Source organism: Mesoplodon densirostris, chromosome 3, assembly GCF_025265405.1.
Source record: "Mesoplodon densirostris isolate mMesDen1 chromosome 3, mMesDen1 primary haplotype, whole genome shotgun sequence".
Classification (NCBI taxonomy): domain Eukaryota; kingdom Metazoa; phylum Chordata; class Mammalia; order Artiodactyla; family Ziphiidae; genus Mesoplodon; species Mesoplodon densirostris.
Window position 1 is genome coordinate 77843277 of NC_082663.1, and position 22416 is coordinate 77865692.

General features: G+C 34.1%; 1 protein-coding gene across 1 annotated transcript in view; it reads left to right on the plus strand.

Annotated features, from left to right (window-relative positions):
* SLF1 (SMC5-SMC6 complex localization factor 1) overlaps positions 1-22416 on the plus strand; it is a 66144-nt gene that overhangs the window by 5827 nt on the left and 37901 nt on the right. The window contains exons 2-7 of the mRNA XM_060091813.1: positions 2025-2138; positions 2307-2382; positions 3733-3973; positions 9072-9234; positions 14807-14950; positions 21412-21558. Coding sequence (XP_059947796.1) covers positions 2025-2138; positions 2307-2382; positions 3733-3973; positions 9072-9234; positions 14807-14950; positions 21412-21558 — 885 coding nt within the window. The remainder of the gene's footprint in view (positions 1-2024; positions 2139-2306; positions 2383-3732; positions 3974-9071; positions 9235-14806; positions 14951-21411; positions 21559-22416) is intronic.

Below are 22416 nucleotides of genomic sequence, written 5' to 3' on the forward strand. Positions count from 1 at the left end.
ATTGTTTTTCAGACTCTTAAATACATAAATAAAATACAAGTATAATAGTAGGCAAAATATATACAGTTAAAACACTTGTATTCCTCTGCTAAAAATGGCTTTCAAGAACTATAAAAACAATTAGATTGCCTTTTCCATTAGAATATCAAGGTGGTATTCACAGATATGTTGAATTTCACTAGTCTAGTGTTTCTGAAAGGACCTGTTACTTTCTAAAGGAAATTTGCTTAAAGTCTTCGTCATTCCCTAGAATTAGTGATAGCAGTGTTTCTCCCTAGTTTTGGTTATATGCCTTATAATTCCCATGTGGCTTTATTGTATGTGTGTTAATATGTGTTCTGCATCAGACTAAATCATTATTATTTCTAGAGCCCTATCCCTAAAGACACTTTCTTTATGTTCTGTATCTTGAATTTTGGGTTTTTCAGGGGTTAATACATAATATCCCTTTCCCTCCTTTGGAGCCAACAGAGAAATATAAAAGTCAGATAGGTTGAGGTCAAAAGATCACCCTTTTTACTGAATAAAAATTGGTTTAGAGGAGGTGGATTTGATGTGCAACTCCAGTGTGTTTCTTATTACATAACTTCTGAATTGATTTACCCACCCAGGCAGTGCAGTACTATTACTGTTAGCTCCTTATGCCATGTCCACATGCATTAATATGAACCATCTTTGCAAATATGCAGATGTGTTTGGCAAAGCATATTCAGTTAGTCCTCTCAAGTAGCTTCTCTTCCTAAAGCAAGGAGTGATGCAGGGTAGAGAGAGAAACCAGGAGTGCTATTACCCTAGCAGAAGTTTCACTCTTAACCCTGAGTAATGCTTTAAGTTGTTTATAGTGAGACTTTCTTTCAACTTCTACTCTAAAATGAATCTCAACCTTTAAATAACTACATATATGTATATAGTTTATAGATATTTAATATAAATATATATGTAACATATATATATGCAGTCTTTGAAAATAGAGTTCTTATAAAGAACGTTTTTAATTTCACCAGTTGTCTATTACAAGTCCTGGTAATAGTTTTTGTTATAATTTTTGAAGTTTTAATTGTTTTGAAAGAAGCCAACTGCTGTTGCTCAGCCTGTGGCATTAAGTGAATACTAATCCAGAGCTAATGGTGACAGTTGTTAGAGAAATGAAAAAATTACCCTGATCTCTCTCCTCACTGCTTTCCTCATCTTTAATGAGAAACTAGATTTTCTCCAAGACGATCTAGGTCTAACGTTCTAACCCCATGTAAACAAAAACAAAAAAAGCTGTATTCTAATTAGAAATGCTGTGAATTTTCCTTTTGTTGGCCAATAAATGTACCACCTCAAATACAAAGTGCTTTGTGAACTCCATTGAAATATAGATTAATGTCCCTATCAAAACATATTTGAAACCCACCTGATTTTTTCAGTCTACCTTGTAGGTGATGAAATTAATATATATATATATATAGCACAGTTAAGAAATGTAGATTGGGACTAATTTAGTATATACCTACTATACTAAATTATTTGTTGTAAGTGCTGTGGTACCATAAGTTTATCAAGTTCTCCATTGATTTATAAATATTCTTCAATATCTGTCCACAGACACTTTAAAAGTTAGTATGAGATCTGAGGGTGTCATTGTCCACAAGTGTCCTTGTTTCCAAAGCTCTTAGCAAACACAGTACTTTTAAAATGAAGCTAATATTATGCTAAAATTTTATAAGTTTCTGTCTTTTTCTGAAGAGTAACATTCATCATTGTGTTTTAGTGGCAAGTAATGTATGTAGTAATGCAAGCTTTCAGCGTTCAGACCAGAAAACAAATCTCACTTTATATACAGCCACATTTTGAGAAGATTGCTTTTAAAACTAATTCCTATCGCACATAGGCAGTTTGAACATTGGTATTTACAATTAAGCCTTATATGTTAAGTAGTTTTTGTTTTTATTTTTAGTATTCATAGTTAAGAAAAAATAATGTCAACCCTGTGAATACTATCTTTAACATATGTTGTCTTCTTTATGTGTATATGTTAGATGGAGGATGGTGCCCCAAAGCATATTATCCAGATGACAGGATTTAAGATGGAAGAAAAAGAAGCTCTAGGCAAATTGCTTTTAAAACTAGATTGCACTTTTATCAAGAGTGAGGTGAGTACAGTAACTTAAAAAGTTCAAGATATAGTTGAAGAATAACTACAATTAAAATGTTGGCCTAAGAATGATAAAATGCACCCTTGATATTGTAAGAATAGAAAAAATATCTTAAAAAGGAAATCTTCTGTAGTAACATTTTTTCATGTGGATTTTTTCTTCCAGAAATACAAAAATTGTACACATCTAATAGCTGAACGCCTGTGTAAGAGTGAGAAGTTTTTAGCAGCTTGTGCAGCAGGTAAGTTAACTACCTTCCTCTCACCTTTGAAAAAAAAATCTTCATGATGAAGAAAAAGTACCTTAATCTCTGGGAAGATAGCGTGTTTATTATATCAAACATAAATGTGGTTCTTACATTTTTCTGAAAATATTTATTTATTTGGTTGCACCCAGTCTTAGTTGTGGCTCCAAGGCTCCTTTAGTTGCAGCTCCAGGGCTCCTTAGTTGTGGCATGTGAACTCTTAGTTGCAGCACGCATGTGGGATCTAGTTCCCTGACCAGGGATCGAACCTGGGCCTCCTGCATTGGGAGTGTGGAGTCTTATCCACTGCGCGCCCAGGGAAGTCCCTGAAAATATTTGTTTGATTTAATATTTTTGCTTTGATTTTCTGAATAGAACTTCGTAACACTTGAAAAATGTATTAAAGAGGCAGAAATATTTACTTCACCTAGTAAGTGCTTCATGTAAGAAAAAATATTTTAATAAAAAGGTTTGACACAAAATGCCGCCTCCCCCCCAAAAAAAGCTTTTGCTGAAGCCTCAGCAATTTGCAGTCAAGTTTCTTTTCTTTGATCTATCATTGGAAGAGTTACTGTTTTTGTTATCTTGCTCCTGTTTCCCCTGCCATCCATGCCATGAAGCAATCATTCTATTTTATTTTTCTAAGATTTTAAATTCCATAAACCTAAATTAGGGCTTAGTGTCTTCTCCCTTTGTCACTATTGATGTTTTTCTTATAGTTTTCTCTCCTGTGATTATTTGGCATATCATTAGTCCACTTTTTTTTCTTTTTTTTTTTTTTTTGGCAGTATTTAACTCAGGTGAATTTACCATTTTTTGGAATAACTTACCAGAAAAACATTTGGATTCATTATTACCTCCACAAATGAAAACATACATTTTCCCTGCTGTTTTAAAAGATCATTGATGCCCAGATCAAAATGTTATTACATATCCTAGAAAATTCTCTAACTCAGTTAATTTGTTTTATATAGTGTAACAATGCTGTAAACATTATTGGAAAAGTTTTTGGTATAGAAGGAAGAATATAAACCTCACTCAAAATGGTGAATAATAATAGTAGTCATAATTTAAGTAATACCACATTTTATTAATCCTTTGGTTTATATTTTACTTAGTAACAGTTAGAATTAAAATTATTTATTATGGGAAAGATTACATACAATGTTCAGTGATGTCGTAGGCCTTTCACTATCAAAAAATTTAGGAAAACAGTTCAAAGATAACATTAGCAATGTAGAAAAAGGTGTTGAAAAAGGCCAAATTTTATTTGATATTTGGTCTTTATTGTTTACCATTTATCAGAACCAAAATTCTTTTGTGACTGACAGTTCATTTGCTTTCTAGGAAAGTGGGTACTAACTAAGGACTACATAATTCATAGTGCCAAAAGTGGCAAATGGCTTGATGAAACAACTTACGAATGGGGATATAATATTGAAAAAGACTCGCATTATTCACCTCAAATGCAGTCTGCACCTAAAAGATGGCGTGAAGAACTGAAACGCACTGGTGCTCCAGGAGCCTTCCATAGGTGGAAAGTTGTCCTCCTTGTTAGAGCTGATAAACGAAGTGATTCTCTTGTAAGGTGAGATTTCATAGAAGCTAAAGCAGTGAATGTGAAAACAATTTTGGTTTGCTTAAATACCTTTTTGTATTTCTTTGCAATTATTCATTTATTCCAAATGAGCCATGATGATTTACTCTTTGATCTCCTAGTTAAGCCATTCTGCACTTTTAAGCATATGTGTCTAATGGAACAAAATCTATTTTATAAGTATTGCATTATTCTCAGGGTCTCTGTTTCACTTTCCATGTTATTTCTTTGCAAACTCAAGTAAAATCTTTATTTTAAATTGGAAGGTATTTGTTTTCAGTTGTGAAGCACTTACAGTTTTTTGTAAATGAAGTATTACGTTAAACAAAGGCTTTTTTCTAGGTTTATGTAGTGCAGTCTTCATGGTTCATACTGTTTCCATCATAATTCCATTTCTTTTTATCTTTTACACCATATTTTAAGATGACTTCTTATTGCGTAAACTGTATTCTTAGACTGCTGTGACTCTTTTTGCCGGGAGGGCGTGGTCTAACGGCTTTTTGTTACCTTTACTGAAGTGTAATTTATAGACCATAAAATGCACAAATTTTAAGTGTATGTTTTGATGAGTTTGGACAAATTTATGCACCCATGTTACCCATACTACAATCAAGATCTGTAATATTTACATCATCCTAAAATATTCCTTTGTGTTTGTGTACATTTAATTCTGCACCACCAAACCAAACAACCACTAATTTCTTTTTTGTCACTGTACATTAGATTTGTCTTTTTTAGAGGTTCATATAAATAGGATCATACTGTATATACTTCTTTGATGTAGCTTCATTTGCCTGCCTCGTTATTTTTGAGATTCATCCATGTTGTTGTGTGTATCAGCAGTTCCTTTCTTTTTGTTACTGAGTAGTATTCCACTCTATGTATATATCACAGTCTGTTTATTCACCCATGGATGGACATACGGGGTTTTTTTGGTTTTTATTTGTTTTTGCTAATATGAATGAAGTGGCTATGAACATTTGAGTACGAGTCTTCATGTAGACAGTTTTTATTTCTCTTGGGTTAATATCCAGGAGTGAAATTGCTTGCTCAGATGGCAGTTGTACATTTAACATTATGAGAAAATTCCAAACTGTTTTCCAAGTTGTTGTACTATTTTACATTCCCACTAACAATGTATGAGAGTTCCAATTGTTCTGTAATTACTTTGGAACTATTGTCCAAAAATGAGGTGACCATATTTGTGTGGTCTATTTCTGAACTTCTTACTGTTCCACTGATATCTATATCTACCTTACACCAAGAACACACTGTTTTGGTTACTATAGTATTATAGTGAGTCTTGAAATCAGGTCTTGTGAGTCTTCCAACTTTCTTTTTCAAAATTGTTTTTGTGATTCTGGATCCTTTATATTTCCGTATGCATTTTAGAATCAGCTTGTCAACTTCTACAAAAAAACAAGCTGGGATTTTTATTGAAATTGTGTTGAATCTGTAGATTAAATTGGGAAGACTTGAGATCTCAATACTGAGTCATCCTATCAGTAGACTCTGTTTCTCTCCAGGGCTTCTTTAATTTCTGTCATTAATATAGTTTTTGTTGTATAAACCTTGCACATATTTTGTTAAATTTAATTCTGTGTACTTCATATTTCAGGATGCTATTATAAATCAATTGCTCTGTAATTTTTTATATCCATTAATTGACTTTTCTCCTTTATTCTGTTAATATGGTAAATTATTTTGATCAATTCTTAAATGTTAAACAAAACTTGTATTCCTGAGAGAAATTCCACTTCACTGTAGTGTATTATCCATTCTTAATAATTGCTGATTCTATTTACAAACATTTTGTTAAGAATTTTTGTATCCTCAACCTGATAAATGACATCTATGAAAAAATCTAAACAATATCATGAATTTTTTTTTCTCCATAATTGGGAACAAGACAACAATGCTTACTCTGACTGTTAATATTCAGGATTTTACTAGAGGTACTAGCCAGTGCGATAACGCAAAGAAAATAAATAAGAGTCATAGAGTTGGAAATAAAGAAATAAGAATACTTGGTTTTAGTTCCAAAAGACATGTTCATATACCAAATAATTTACTAAAAAAAGCTATTAGAACTTATTAATAACTTTAATCAAGATCACAGGATAATAGGTGACTAAATAAAAATTGTGTTTTTATATGCTAGTGATGCAGTTGGAAATTAAAATTGAAAAAGCAACACAGCTTTTAGTTTTTGGTGATTTGATTATGTATCCATATATATATGTGTGCATTTTGTTTATTATTATTTATGTTACTTGCTTGGAGTTCTCTTAGCTTTTTAGGGAAATGGGAGTTTTTGTCTTTTTTTAATTATGGGAAATTCTTGGCCATTATCTTGTAAATATTGAGTTGGCCAAAAAGTTCGTTTGGGTCTTTCCATAATATCTTATGGAAAAAGGGGATGCTATTATAAATATATTGGCTCTGAAAGTTTTTGTCTGCACCTATTGAGATAATTGGCTTTTCTCCTTTATTCTGTTAATATGGTAAATTATTTTGATCAATTCTTAAATGTTAAACCAAACTTGTTTTCCTGAGAGAAAGTCTACTTCATTGTAGTGTATTATCCATTTTTAATCATTGCTGATTCTATTTGCTGATTCCATTTCCATAAGATCTTATGGAAAAACCTGAATGAACTTTTTGGCTAGCCCAATATTTGTTCTATTGTGTTCTTCTTCTGTAGATCCATTACCCATATTTTAGACTATTTGATTCTGTTCCACAGTATTTGCTTTCTCTGTTTTTTTTTTTCCCTTCGTGTGTGTGTGTGTGTGTGTTTCAGTTGAATACTTACTATTGACTTATCAGGTTCAATGATTTCTTCCTCAGTTTTGTGCAGTCTATTGATAAGCCTATCAAAGAAATTCTTCTTTGATATAGTATCTTAACTCTACCTTTTTGATTATACTGTCTTCTGAATTTCCCATATGTTCATGCAAATTGTCCACCTATTCTATCTTTTAACATGTCATTCACAGTTATTTTAAAGTCACTTTTTAAAACTTTCAACATGTGGATCATCTCTCTGTGCTCTTTATTCCTTTATCTCTTGACAATGGTTTGGTTGTTGTTGTTGTTTTTTTTTTTTTCCATTTTTGTGTATGTCTTGTGTTTTTCTTGTTTTTTTTTTTTTTTTTTTTTTTTTTTTGCATACATAGACATTCCCTATAGAAGAACAGTAGAGGCTGAGGTGAATAATGTTAATATCCAAAACTGGACCTGCTTGTAAGGCAGTTAGTATGGGGTCGTTGAGTTAATCTTGTCAATTGTTGAGCTGGCTTTGGGTTTTGTTAGTGCTATTTTCATCTTCAGCACATCATTTCATTTTATTCCAGCAGTGGTTTACAGTTCCCTGTGCTTAGCGTGGGGCCTGTGATGCTGGAGGTTTTTTAATCAGTGTTCTTTATTCATTCTCAGTTTTTGATAGTCCTTGTACTGCTTCATCACAGAAGGGCTCTTCATATTCTTCCCCTCTTGCTTCCTACTCATTTCTAGGTTGGGGAGTAAGGGTTGGTGTATTTTTGTTCTGTTGGATAGGCTTTAGTCTTAAGCATTCTTCATGTTCTTGGTCTCTGGGGTTGGGATATACCCATTGCTTCTGTCTCAGTTTCCCATGGGAGCCAAATTTTCCCTTGTATTGTGGGCAGGGTCTTGGGTAAGAGACTTTCTAACATCTCCCCCAGCATTAAGTCTCTGCTTTGTATTAGTGCAGGAACCTAGGCCCAAGTGGCATTCCTGCCCCTTCTCCAGGGACAGGTGGCTTTTGCTTCTATCCTTTATCCCATCTTTTTTGGGCTGCACAGCAGGAAGTTTTCCTACCCCTTTCCCAAAGGCAGATGAGTTTTACTTCCGCTCTTACAACAAAAGCAGTGCATCTTTTCCTGGGTTCTGAAATAGAAGATTTTCTTACCTTACCCAAATGACTTAAGGCTTTTGCTTCATATGAGAGATGGATCCAGCGAAGTGGGCCTGGTTTTACATCTATCTCTTGTTGGCAGGCAGTCCCTACTGGCCCACCTTCACTACCAATGGGTTTCCTGCTGTTACCTGCCCCTAATCTTTTTTGTGAATACTTAATAGATGCTGGTGGCAACGAGCTTGCAACTGAGGGGGGCCCTTCCATGTATCAGGGACTCTCAGTTATTCTAAACTGTCATGCTTCCTACACTTGGCCTTTAAATTTATTAAGATTTTACCTGATTTTTGCCTGCATTTATGGTGGCTACTTCTCTCTGGTGCTCTGGCAAAAGTGAAATAGTTTGGGTATCCAGTCTCTTCACAAAGGTGCTTATCACTCTTGGAAATTCAGTTTCTTGGTTGGCTTATTATCTCAGTTCTCTGATGGGTTCGTGAAAAGTTATGATTTTGTGGATTATTTGGCTTTTTTCTTATTGTCAGGTTGTAGTAGTGTTCTCTCGTGGCTTTCTAAATCCTATGCAGTAACGAATTTTCATGAAACTTTTGGGTGTGTTTGTGCCTGTGTGTCTGTGTCTGTGTGTCTCCTGAGCCTAAATGTAAAATGTATTTCTTAATATAGATCAAAGTTAAACTTTTTCAAAAGCAAATTTTTTAGAAGAAGTTTGGCAACTTTAGTTCTATTTTTTTGTGCTCCAGAATGATTTCCTTGGAGGTATGTTGTCTTCTGAGGTAAATACTTTCTTAGAATTCTTGCTTTTTTTTTTTTTTTTTGGCTTATTGAAGTGACTTTTCCTTAGGAAATAAACTTAGTATTCTATTTTTGTTTTTATTCATCACGCCACCACCCCCACTCCCCACTGCTTTCCCCCCTTGTAAACTTAGTATTCTTGATTCTTAAAAACTTTTCCCATATCAAGAAATGGAAAAGTAGAGGGAATAGCATGATTTCTTAAACACATCTGTTCTGAACAACTTAAAATTTAGGAAGTCATTGCAATAGTTATTCTTCGTGGCACTCAAAGAGACCAAAGGAATTAATTCCTTTCAGAAAGTTCTGCTCCTACTCCTAGGAAGTAATTAATTTAGATAATTTGACTAAACATACTTTCTTTTTAATATACTTTTCTATACTGTTTACATTTTCATTTAGAGTTTTGGAGGCTGGAAAAGCAAATGTTATTTTACCAAAAAATTCACCAAGTGGAATAACTCATGTGATTGCCAGTAATGCGAGAATCAAGGCTGAACAAGAAAAAGATAACTTTAAGGCTCCATTTTATCCAATTCAATATCTAGGAGATTTTCTTTTAGAGGTAAGTAAAAAACAAAAAACTAGTAAACATTTTTAAATGTTTATTTTATAAAATATTGATACAGTGAAATATAAAAATCAAATTATGTTCTGAGTTTTGAAAATGAGATTAGAATTAAAATGACATTTTTAAGACAGTTGCTCTCAATTATTTAAATATTTGAGAATATTTCTGATAAATTGGAAAACAACTTATTAAATTTAAAATGTCTTATTTTAAGTCTCTACTTTTGTTTTCAGTGCTTTGGTGATGTTTATTACAACATAATTTTAAACATTTTAAACCAGAGTATAAATAAAGCAGCAGTGAGCTATAATATCATATGAGAATTCTTTGGTTATTTTCTCATTAGAAAAGAGGGAACTGTTTCTAAGAATTTAGAAATATTTTCCTGTCCTCTTCCTCCACCTACGTCTCCTCACTTGGTGCACATACCACTCCTTAAGTAGTTTGAATGGAAATAACCCTAGAAGAATTGCTCTAAAGGTAAGCAAAGAAGAATTTTTAAGAAGGGTCACTCAAGGTGGAAGAGGACCTGCAGTATGTCTAAAAACTGAACCTTGGTCTTCTAGGAAAACTTAACTCCTTCTTCAGTGTTTCCCATCTCGATAGATACTATACAACCTTTTGTCTAATAATTTATGTTAGAAACCTGGGAATCACCCTTGAAACCTTCCTTTCCTTTATTCCCCACATCTTGTCAATTACCAAATCCTATTGATTTTATTTCAAATACTTCTTGAATAAACTGCTTCTCTTCTGTACTAACATCATATTGAGTTCATCCTCTTTGCCCTGTGCTCCTGGAATCAACTCCTTATTATTCTCCCTATTGTTCTACTTCTTTACTTTTGCTAATTTCCTAGTAACTCTTACTTTTCTTTCTCTAGTCCATTCAGCTTCATCCAGAAGTAACATCTAAAATACTCTTTCTAAAATAGTTCTGATGCTGTCTCTCTCCTACTTAAAACTGTCCAATGGCTTCCCATTGCCCTTAGGATAAAGTTGTAAACCTCTAATACAGCTTTAAGTTAGCACAGGGTTCCTGTCACTCCTACCTTTGCAACTATAGCCTGTTCTACTTTTTCCTTTGCTCACTATACTATAACACAACTGCCTTCTCCCAGTTTCTTAAACAGGCTAGGCTACTTCCTACCTCAGTGTCTTCTGAAAAGCTATTTTCTCTTCCTAAAAAGGTCCTTTCCACTATTCTCTCACTCCCTATGCCTGCCTACTTCCTGCTTATTCAGTTTGCAGTTATAATGCTGCCTCTTCAAGGAAGCTTCCCTGGCCCCTTATTAAAATAGGTAGGTTCACCTCTAATGTGTTCTGATATCACTATTTTGCTTTATAGTACTTATCACAGTTGTAATTAATTAATTGGCTGATTACTTGGTTCATGTCTTTTTCCCCACCTAAACCAAAAGCACTGCGTCATCAAGGATGATGTCTATATCTTTTCCATAATTATATCTGAATCATCTTGCATAAAGCCTAGCACATGACTTCTCATTTTATATTTGTTAGATTAATAGAGAAATTATGAACAACCCTTGAGTATTCCAAGAGTAGATGTAATGTATCATTCTATAATTACCTTTCCCTACTGAGTAGTGGCAGTGTGGATTGGAAATTTGACCTTAGTTCAAAAGATGGATCTGCTTGGACTATGGATAATCTCATTGTCCTTGACAGTGATTGGTCTAGGAATGGGCATATCGCCCAGTTCTGATTCATGGGACATGAAGAGAGGTATGTAAGAGCTTCTGGGAAGTTTCTTTCTCATTCTGAAAAGAGCCTCTGGCAGCCTGGCATCTGCTAGATGTAAACATGGAAAAATGAAACGAAACCTTAATTACTACTGGCAGCCATTCTTTGACCATGAGGAGAAGTAGCCTTAGGTTGAAACCAATCTTGTAGACAGCAAAGTGTAGAGACAGAATGTAGACTCTTGTAGAGATACTTGAGTTGCTGGATTAATCAACCCTGAAACCTGACTTAGCAATGGACCATATTGCCATTCTGTGAGGTAACAATTTCCATGTTGTTTACGTTAGTTTGAATTGGTTTTCTATTACTTGCAGCCTAAAGCATCCTATCTGATCTACCTAACTGAACAGTTTAAAGGTAGTATTAACTCTCAACAGAATGAAAACCATTCTTAACTAAATTAGAAAAAGTATCTGAATTTCCCTTTCTCTATGGAAAGAAATGAACAAAATGTAATATGTATTATGCTTTCTCCATAATCATATTTTGCAGTAATCTGACACAGTCAGATTCAGCTGCTGAAGTACTAGAGGGCATTAGTATATCAAGCAAAAATAATAGACAATCTCTAACTTATATTTGTTTTTAGAATACATTGTTTTATAAGCTCTAGATTAGACAACTAAGAGTTAGTTCATAACCATTCATTCCAAATAAGGGAGGCATTTTGTGATCCCTTCTGAGGATAAGATAGTTAACTTCATTTTGATGTCTTGCTTTTCTTCTACCTCTTTGGCATAGAATATAATACATTCCTTATTAGATGGATTCTGAAGTGTCCTCTAAGAAGAGTTGCCATATAAAATGACTGAGTCAAAAGTAACAATTGAGCAATTGTTTAAAAAACAGTTGTGTTTAACCTACTTAACTTTTTGGAAAGCCACTTAGTAACAGAATCAGTAATTATTTAGTTCAAGTTTATAGATACTTGCTGAAGACTTTTGCTGTACCAGGCATTATGCTATGCACTATAGAAAATGAATAAGACCACCTGCCAGACTTCAAAAACAAAATGTGGCATAACAGAATGTGGAAACTGTTAATTACAGTTTAGTGTGTATTGTGCATTGGTAAAATCAGGTGCAAGGTATAGGAATACAGAAGAGCAAGTGACTAATGTATCTAAATTGTTTGGCCCAAGGAAGATATCACAAAAAGGCGAGAATACGTAGGAATACTCAAAACTTCTTTTGATTACCTACCCAAGAAATAAAATAAAATGATCCACAGAAAAGTCTTATGGAAATATAGTAGTAATTGAAAAAACATACACTTTTTGTTCCAGATCAACTAATTGTTGACCTAGATTTGTAACTTATTACTTCTTTAACCATAGGGAAGTCATTTATTCTGTGACCGAATTTCTTCCTTTGCATGTAGAAGGTAATACTTACCTTACTTTGGTTGTTATACAACTGTTACTCTAAGCCATTATTTATTGAGTGATTACTGTGTGCCAGGCACTATGCTAAGCACTTTACACACTTAATCTTATTTTAAACCTTATGTTCCTGTGTGGTATGCACTATGGCCTCATTTTACAGTTAGTGAGATGACATATAATTGAAGTTAATAATTTTCCCATGATCTCACGACTGTTGTATGTCAGACCAAAAATTTAAGACCAAGCACTCAAAAAATTTTAAGGCTGCTCTCCTCAAGTCTCCCTTTACTTTTCTCATTTTGAGTATTATTAGGTTTCCTTGATAATAGGAAGATCTCTTTCTGGGTAGTAAAAAATACTTAATGCTGTAGAGATTACCATATGCTAGTAGTCAGTCTAGTTAAGAACCATGTAGAACACTCTGGGAATTCTCTAGTGGTCCAGTGGTTAGGACTTGGCTCTTCCACTGTGGGGGTCCTGGCTTCGATCCCTTTTTGGGGAACTAAGATCCCACAAGCCACACAGTGTGGCCCCCCCAAAAAAAAGAACCATGTAGAGTACTCAGAAGATGCTTGTTCTAATTATTTGACCTCTCTGGCTCTCCATCCAGTCTTGTGAATTCATTCAAGTTGTGTGGCAAATGCCATGGCTGAATCAAGGAATAAGACCTGAGACCAAAGCATATCCATACCTATTTTAAGACAGAAAACAAAGTCAAATATGTGAATCAGAAGCCAGGGCAACTATCATTTCCACACTGTGCTGCCCTATCTTAGGTAATAGAATAATTTAATGAATTAGTAGGCTTTTGCTCATCTGTTTGTAACATAGCATTACACTATATAAGGGAGATTAGGCATGGCGCTCTTTTCCTAGATCATATAGGAGACAAACACCTAACACAATGCCTAGTGTATTGCTGGCACTAAAATTTTATAATACAAGGAATAAGTAACGAATATTTACAGAAAAATAATGCCCATATCTTTCATAAGAGTAGCTGGTTGGAGAGAGTGTGGCTTGGAGACAATTATATGTTGATCATTTGTTTAGTGCTACAGAAAATAGATTATTTTTAAAAATTTTCCAAATGTCATAGTTTATCACCTTGTGATTTTTAATTATTTAACTTAAATAGGGTACTTGAATCATACATTCTAATTCACAGATCAGTATATAGCATTTTAATAGTCAGAATTAGAAAACAGTATGTTCTTCCCTAGTTGCTAATGATAATGGTATGTTCTTTTGTGTATGTATTCTGTGTAACTGGAAACTATATGGGATTAATTCATCCTGTATTTTAGACATTTCTTGATGGTCTAAGCCTGAGGATTTATCCTCTTTGTCAACCATGTGAAATTTGAAGCCAGAAACTCAGTTTATCCCCATTAAAGTTGTCTTTAATGGAAATTGTACATTCAGAGTAATACTTTATTTGATTCCAGGAATAAGACAGAAGAAAAGTCTTCATTTTTCATGGCTTTCAATTTCACTTTTCTGAGTAACTGAAGAAATTTAATCAGCTACTCTCAGGGATTGTTGTCTGGTTGCAAGATGGCAAGCTGCTAAAGGGCCCTCATATCCATATAGGAAGCTCAGTACAAGTGAAAGGGAACCAAAGATCACACCATAGGACTTAACCACATTTCAGCTATATCATGATTGTTGCCTAGGAGGACAATGATTCTCCAGTCTCTTTGTGTAAAGATGGTGAATCTTTGAATACTCTTGCATAATAAGTACTTGAGTTCATCTTTACTCTCAATTCTTTATCTTACTAAACTTCAAGAATTTTATGTATAAGTACATATGCAACTATATTTTAAATTATTATTGGTAGGTAGTTAAAAATTCAGTTTGGATTCCTTAATAAGAGAAGTAAATGTGTTTGGGATAGGGTTAGGTGAAGATAATTGCTTACTAATGTTCAAGTAAAATAAGAGCTGTGAATTCAACTATTAGCCTATTTTCTTCTCTGTATGATAGACGTGCAAATAAGTCTTACTAGTAAAAAGCTGAAAAATAATCTATAATCAGAAAATGTTGAAGTAGATTGTAACTTTAACTTGGTAAGGGACTAGATAAGATAGTTTGTTCATGATTATTCATAAAAAGGGCTGCTTGTTACTAGACCAACAGAGCAGTAGCTTTTCTTGAGATACATTATTATTATTTTATTATTTAGGACCTTTGTTGTAATGATTTTTTTTTCCCTTCAAGGAATTTACTAGTGTTTTAATAACCTTTGATTTAGAAGAGTGCATTCTTTTTTTTTTTTTTTAGAAGAGTGCATTCTTGTACCTACTTGTTTGACTACCAAAATATTTTGCAATTATAAAGTTGGATACCATAAAGAGTACATAATGTTGAAATCATACTTAATTGATTGCCTAAACCATTTTTACATACATACAGAAAGAAATTCAGAATGATGAAGATTCCCAAACCAGTTCTGTTTGGAATAACCACAGCAATCAAGAAAAAAACAAAGATTTCAGGAAGGATACGGGATTTCTTGAAATGAAAGGTGCCTTAAAAGAGATAATGTGCAGAACCCAGGTAACACTTTATATTATAAAAAAATCTTACATTTCTGATTTTTCTTACAAAATTTGTGAGACAGGCATTATTTGGTGGAAATAACAATGATTTTGGAATCACAGAGCTGGTATTTGAACCCAGCTCTGATTTACAGTCTATAATTTGAATGTATTGGGATATTGTCCATGTCTCTATTTTGAGGCTCTTATTGAAATAATATATATGTGCATATGGAAATTCACAGTTCCTAATACATAGTGTGTTCTCAACACATGGTAATTACTTAAAACAACTCGGTATGTTGAATGTAACGTGTGTCTTACAAAGGATTCATCAATATATGTATTCATATTCATGGTCTAAATTCAAGAATTTTACTGCATATAGATCAAGTTTTTTTAAATGGCACAAGTGAATTCCAGTTGACTAAATATGGAAAACAAAAAAACACGAAGGACTCTGAACTTAGAGCAATGAAAAGTACGTTAAGAAAGCATATTTGTGGCTCTCAACTAAAATTTTTCAGTTAGTAGGAGCAACCAAAAAAGACATTATTAGTTCTACCCTAGAAGACCTAATGTTCAGTTATGTTCAGTTTCATACTGTTTTTTATAAAAGAGACTCTAATTGGTTTACCAAATCATTAGCCTAATGATTATTATTACTTAGTCTAAACTAAAATATTTTAAATATGATTAGAAAGAAATTAAAATTTGTTTTTACTGTGTCTGTCAAATTTTACAAAGAGAATTCTGGGAACAGTTTGGAACTTCTTCGACTGAGCAGTACCTTACAAAATCATATATGGAGACTGTAAATAAAACTTTCCAAGAGATTAAAATATTTTTGCGATTTTCTCTAGCTTTTTCAAAATACAGGCGATATATATGTGACTTAGATGATTTTCTATGATTAACTATGTGTACATGATCTTAATAAGAGGCTTTTGAGTTCATATGTCTGTTGAAATATGCATTATAAGCCACAGTATAACCTTTTCTTTTTTTTTGCGGTATGTGGGCCTCTCACTGTTGCGGCCTCTCCCGCTGCGGAGCACAGGCTCTGGACGCGCAGGCTTAACGGCCATGGCTCACAGGCCCAGCCGCTCCGCGGCACGTGGGATCCTCCCAGACCGGGGCACGAACCCATGTCCCCTGCATCGGCAGGCGGACTCCCAACCACTGTGCCACCAGGGAAGCCCAGTATAACATTTTTTACATATAGAAAGGATGTAAAATAATGGAGTTATTAAATTAGTTTTATTTAACATGAAAAAATGGAGATTTTATGAAAGATAGGGAAATTATTAAAATACATCTGTAAACATCTTGAGTTTTAGAACTCAAGAGGTTGTATATAAAATGCTTCAATCAAAAGACAGAGTAGGGCCTCCCTGGTGGCGCAAGTGGTTGAGAGTCCGCCTGCCGATGCAGGGGATACGGGTTCGTGCCCCGGTCTGGGAGGATCCCATATGCCGCGGAGCGGCTGGGCCCGTGAGCCATGGCCGCTGAGCCTGCGCGTCCGGAGCCTGTGCTCCGCAGCGGGGGAGGCCACAACAGTGAGAGGCCCGCATACCGCAAAAAAAAAAAAAAAAGACAGAGTAGCTGAATGCATACAAAAACAAAACCCATATATATGCTGCCAAAAAGAAACTCACTTCAGATTTAATGACATACACAGATAAAGTGAGGGAATGGAAAAAGATATTCCATGCAAATTGAAATCAAAAGAAAACCAGCTTAGCAACAGTTACATCTCACAAAATAGACTTTAAAGATTGTTATGAGACAAAGGAGGACATTATATAACGATCAAGGGATCAATCCAAGAAGAAGATATAACAATTGTAAATGTATATGCACCCAACATAGGACCACCTAAATACATAAAGCAAATATTAACAAACAAAAGGGAGAACTTGACAGTAATATCAATACAATAATAGTAGGGGACTTTAACACCCCACCTACATCAACAGAAAGATCATCCAGACAGAAAATCAATATGGAAACACTAGCTTTAAATAACACATTAAACCAAATGGACTTAATAGATACGTGTATATAGAGCATTTCATCAAAAGGCAGCAGAATACACATTCTTTTCAAGTGCACATTAAACATCTTCCAGGCTAGGCCACAAAACAAACCTCAGTAAATTTAAGAAAATTGAAATCTTCTCTGGCAACTTTTCCAACCACAATGCTATGAGACTAGAAATCAACTACAAGAATAAAATTCAAAAAACACAAACACATGGATGCTAAAAAAAAATGCTACTAAACAATCAGTGATTTACTGAAGAAAGCAAAGAGGAAATGAAAAAAATACCTGGAGACAGATGGAAACAAAAGCATGGTGATCTAAAATCAGTAGAAGGCAGCAAAATACATTCTAAGAGGGAAGTTTATAGCAACACAAGCTTACCTCAGGACACAAGAAAAATCTCAAATAAAAAATCTGACCTTACACCTAAAGGAAGTAGAAAAAGAAGAACAAACAAACCCAAAGTTAGTAGAAGGAATGAAATCATGAAGATCAGAGCAGAAATAAATGAAATACAAACTTAAAAAACAATAGAAAAGCTCAATGAAACTAAAAGCTATTTCTTTGAAAAGATAAACAACATTGATAAACCTTTAGCTGGACTCATCAAGAAAAAAAGAAGGGGCCTCCCTGGTGGCGCAAGTGGTTGAGAGTCCGCCTGCCGATGCAGGGGATGCGGGTTCGTGCCCCGGTCTGGGAGGATCCCATATGCTGCGGAGCGGCTGGGCCCGTGAGCCGTGGCCGCTGAGCCTGCGCGTCCGGAGCCTGCGCGTCCGGAGCCTGTGCTCCGCAACGGGGGAGGCCACAACAGTGAGAGGCCCGCATACCGCAAAAAAAAAAAAGAAAAAAAAGAAAAAAAGAGGGCCCAAATCAATATAATTGGAAATGAAAAAGACAACTGACACCACAGAAATACAGAAGATCATAAGAGACTACTATGAACAGCTATATGCCAATAAAATGGACAACCCAGAAGAAATGGACAAATACCTAGAAATGTACAATCTACCAAGACTGAGCCAGGAAGAAATAGAAAATGTGAACAGACCAATTACCAGTAATGAAACTGAGTCAGTAATTTAAAATCTCCCAACAAACAAAAGTCCAGGACCAGATAGCTTCACAGGTGAATGCTACCGAACATTTAGAGAAGAGTTAACACTTATCCTTCTCAAAATACTCCAGAGAAGTGCTTAGGAAGGAATGCTTCCAAACTCATTCTATGAGGCCAGCATCACCCTGTTACCAAAACCAGACAATGGTATCACAAAAAAAGAAAATTACAGGCCAATATCACTAATGAACATAGATGCAAAAATCCTCAATAAAATATTAACAAACTGAATTCAACAGTACATTAAAAGGATCATATGTCATGATCAAGTGGGATTTATCCCAGAGTTGCAAGGATTTTTCAATACTGGAAATCAATCAGTGTGATACAACACATTAACAAATTGAAGAATAAAAAGCATATGACCATCTCAACAGGTACAGAAAAAGCTTCAACATCCATTTGTTAAAAACTCTGTAGAAAGTGGGCATATACCTCAACATAATAAAGGCCACATATGACCAACCCACAGCTAACGTCATATTCAATGGGAAAAAGCTGAAAGCATTTCCTCTAAGATCAGGAACAAAACAAGGATGCCCGCTCTCACTACTTTTATTTAACACAGTATTGGAAGTCCTAACCATGGCAATCAGAGAAGAAAAAGAAATAAAAGGAATCCAAATTGAAAAGGAAGATGTAAAATTCACACTGTTTGCAGATGACATGATACTATACATAGAATATCCTAAAGATGCCATCAGCAAACTGCTAGAGCTCAGTAATGAATTCTGTAAAGTTGCAGAATACAAAATTAATATACAGAAATCTGCATGTCTATGCACTAACAACAAACTATCAGAGAAATTAAGGAAACAATCCCATTTACCTTTGCATCAAAAAGAATAAAATACCTGGAAGTAAACCTACCTAAGGAGGTAAAAAAACCAATGCTCAGAAAACTGTAAGACACTGTTGAAAGAAGTTGAAGCCAACACAAACAAATGGGAAGATATCCCATGTTCATGGATTGGAAGAATTAATATTGTTAAAAATGACCATACTAACCAAGGCAATCTACAGATTCAGTGCCATCCCTATCAAAATACCAAGGGCATTTTTCACAGAAATAGAACAAATAATTTTGAAATTTGAATGGAAACACAAAAGAGCCCGAATAGCCAAAACACTCTTGAGAAAGAAGAACAGAGCCAAAGGAATCATGTTCCCTGACTTCGGACGATACTACATCCAACTATACTACAAAGCTACAGTAATCAAAACAGTATGGTCCTGGCATAAAAATGCACACATAGATGATTGGAACAGGGTAGAGAGCCCAGAAGTAAGTCCACACAGTTATGCTCAATGAATCTACAACAAAGGAGACAAGAATATGGAATGGTGAAAAGACAGTCTCTTCAACAAGTGATGCTGGAAAGACTGGACGGTTAAATATAAAACAATGAGATTAGAACATTTCCTCACATTATGTCCAAAAATAAACTCAAAATACATAAAAAACTTAAATGTAAACCCTGAAACCGTAAAACTCCCAGAAGAGAATATAGGTATAACATTCTTTGACATAAATTGTCACAGTATTTTTTTTGAATCTGTAACCTAAAGCACAGGAAATAAAAGCAAAAATAAATAAATGATACCTGATTAGACTTAAAAGCTTTCACAAAGCAAAGTAAACCATCGACAAAATAAAAAGAAAGCCTACTGAATGAGAGAAAATATTTGCTAATGATATGACCAATAGGGGGTTAATAGCCAAAATATATAAACAGGTCATACATCTCAACACCAAAAAAACAACCTAATTAAAAAAATGGGCAGAAGACCTGAAAAGACATTTTTCTAAAGAAGGCATACAGATGGCCAGCAGGTGTATGAAAAGCTGCTCAGCATCATTAATCATCAGAGAAATGCAAATTAAATCCACAATGTGATATCACTTCACATCTATTAGAATGGCTATCATGAAGAAAACCACAAATAACAAATATTGGTGAGGATGTAGAGAAGATGGAACCCTCATACACTGTTGATGGGAATATAAATTGGTGCACCCACTGTGGAAAATGGTATGGCAGTTTCTAAAAAACAAAACTAAAAATAGAACTACCACATGACCCAGAAATTTCATTCCCGGGTACATATCAGAAAAAAAGGAAAACACTAGTTTCAAAATATCCAAGCATACCAATGTTTATAGCAGCATTGTTTACAATTGCCATGATATGGAAGCAACCTAAGTGTCCATCAAAAAATGAATGGAAAAAGAAGATGGGATATCTGTATATCTGTATAGACATATAGTGGAATACTACTCAGCCATAAGAAATGAAATTTTGCCATTTTCAACAACATAGGTGGACTTGGAGGTATTATACTAAATGGAGTAAGTCAAACAGAAAGATAAATACTGTATGATATAATTTATATGTGGAATCTAAAAAATAAAACAAACTACTGAATATTATAAAATTAAAATGGAATCACAGATATGGAGAACAAACTAGTGGTTACCAGTGGGGAGAGGGAATAGCTGGGAGGGGGCAATATAGGGGTAGGGGTAGGGGACTAAGAGGTATAAACTATTAGGCATAAAATAAATAAGCTACAAGGATATATTGTACAACACAGGAAATATAGCCAGTATTTTATAATAAACATAAGTTGAGTATAACCTTTAAATATTGTGAATCATTACATTGTATACCTGTAACATATAATATTGTACATCAACTATATCTAAATTTTTTTAAAAAGTAAGAAATACATCTGTAAAAATCTTGAGTTCCTTTTAGAACTCAGGAGAATGTATATCAAATTCAGGTCACAATTTCTATTTTAAATTTCTTAGTGTAAAGAATAAACAATATGGTTTGTAATACTTCTTATCTGTTTTAATGTTATTATACCTATTTCCTATACAAAGATTTTCTGAGATGTTTCATTTGCTATGCCTAATAATGGCAAGACTCTATTTGATGTAGAGCCTAAATTGTTTTCACAAACATTTGGAAAAATAAAAGAAAATAATGAAGATAACCAAATCTGTTTTGACTAATCATATGACAAATTTTTTGAAAGGTAGAGATTCCAAGAAAGAGTAAGTTAACAAAATACCTAAATTAAATGTGTTTGTAAACACAGTATAAACTTTAAGAACTAAAAATATTTATTTTTCTGTTTCATCTTAGTATAACTAAAATGTAATATAATTCATAATGCTCTTTACTATATTTAATCTCATGTATGTTTCATAAAACCTACATTCCTGAGTTTTTTTTGTTGTGACTTGCATTGGTTGTGCTGAGGCTATGGCTAATCTATAGTCTAACTAAAGTATTTTTATAAACATGCAGAAAGAAGTGAAAACTCATGATGAAGATGTTAATATTAGTTCTATTTTAACTGAACATCACAGAAAAGAAGAATACAGAGATTCTAGTAAAGATTTGAAATTTGTTGAAATGAGAAAAGCCTTAGGAAAGTATACATATGGAAATCGGGTAAGACTTTCCAAATTAAAAGTAATTTATTTATATTTTACACTCTTTTCTAATAATGCCAGTTATGAAGTTGTTTCTTCTGAATTATGTATACATTATATGTTTTATAAAGCATTTGTGTATAAGTTTTTTTGTTTTTGGGGTTTTTTTTTTACATCTTTATTGGAGTATAATTGCTTAACAATGGTGTATTAGTTTCTGCTTTATAACAAAATGAATCAGTTATGCATATGTTCCCATATCCCCTCCCTCTTGCATCTCCCTCCCACCCTCCCTATCTCACCCCTCCAGGTGGTCACAAAGCACCGAGCTGATCTCCCTGTGCTATGCGGCTGCTTCCCACTAGCTATCTACCTTACATTTGGTAGTGTATATATGTCCATGCCACTCTCTCGCTTTGTCACAGCTTACCATTTCCCCTCCCCATATCCTCAAGTCCATTCTCTAGTAGGTCTGTGTCTTTATTCCTGTCTTACCCCTAGGTTCTTCATGACATTTTTTTTCTTCTTAAATTCCATATATATGTGTTAGCATATGGTATTTGTCTTTCTCTTTCTGACTTACTTCACTCTGTATGACAGACTAGGTCTATCCACCTCATTACAAATAGCTCAATATCATTTCTTTTTATGGCTGAGTAATATTCCATTGTATATATGTGCCACATCTTCTTTATCCATTCATCAGATGATGGACACCTAGGCTGTTTCCATCTCTGGGCTATTGTAAATAGGACTGCTATGAACATTTTGGTACATGACTCTTTTTGAATTATGGTTTTGTCAGGGTATATGCCCAGTAGTGGGATTGCTGGGTCATATGGTAGTTCTATTTGTAGTTTTTTAAGGAACCTCCATA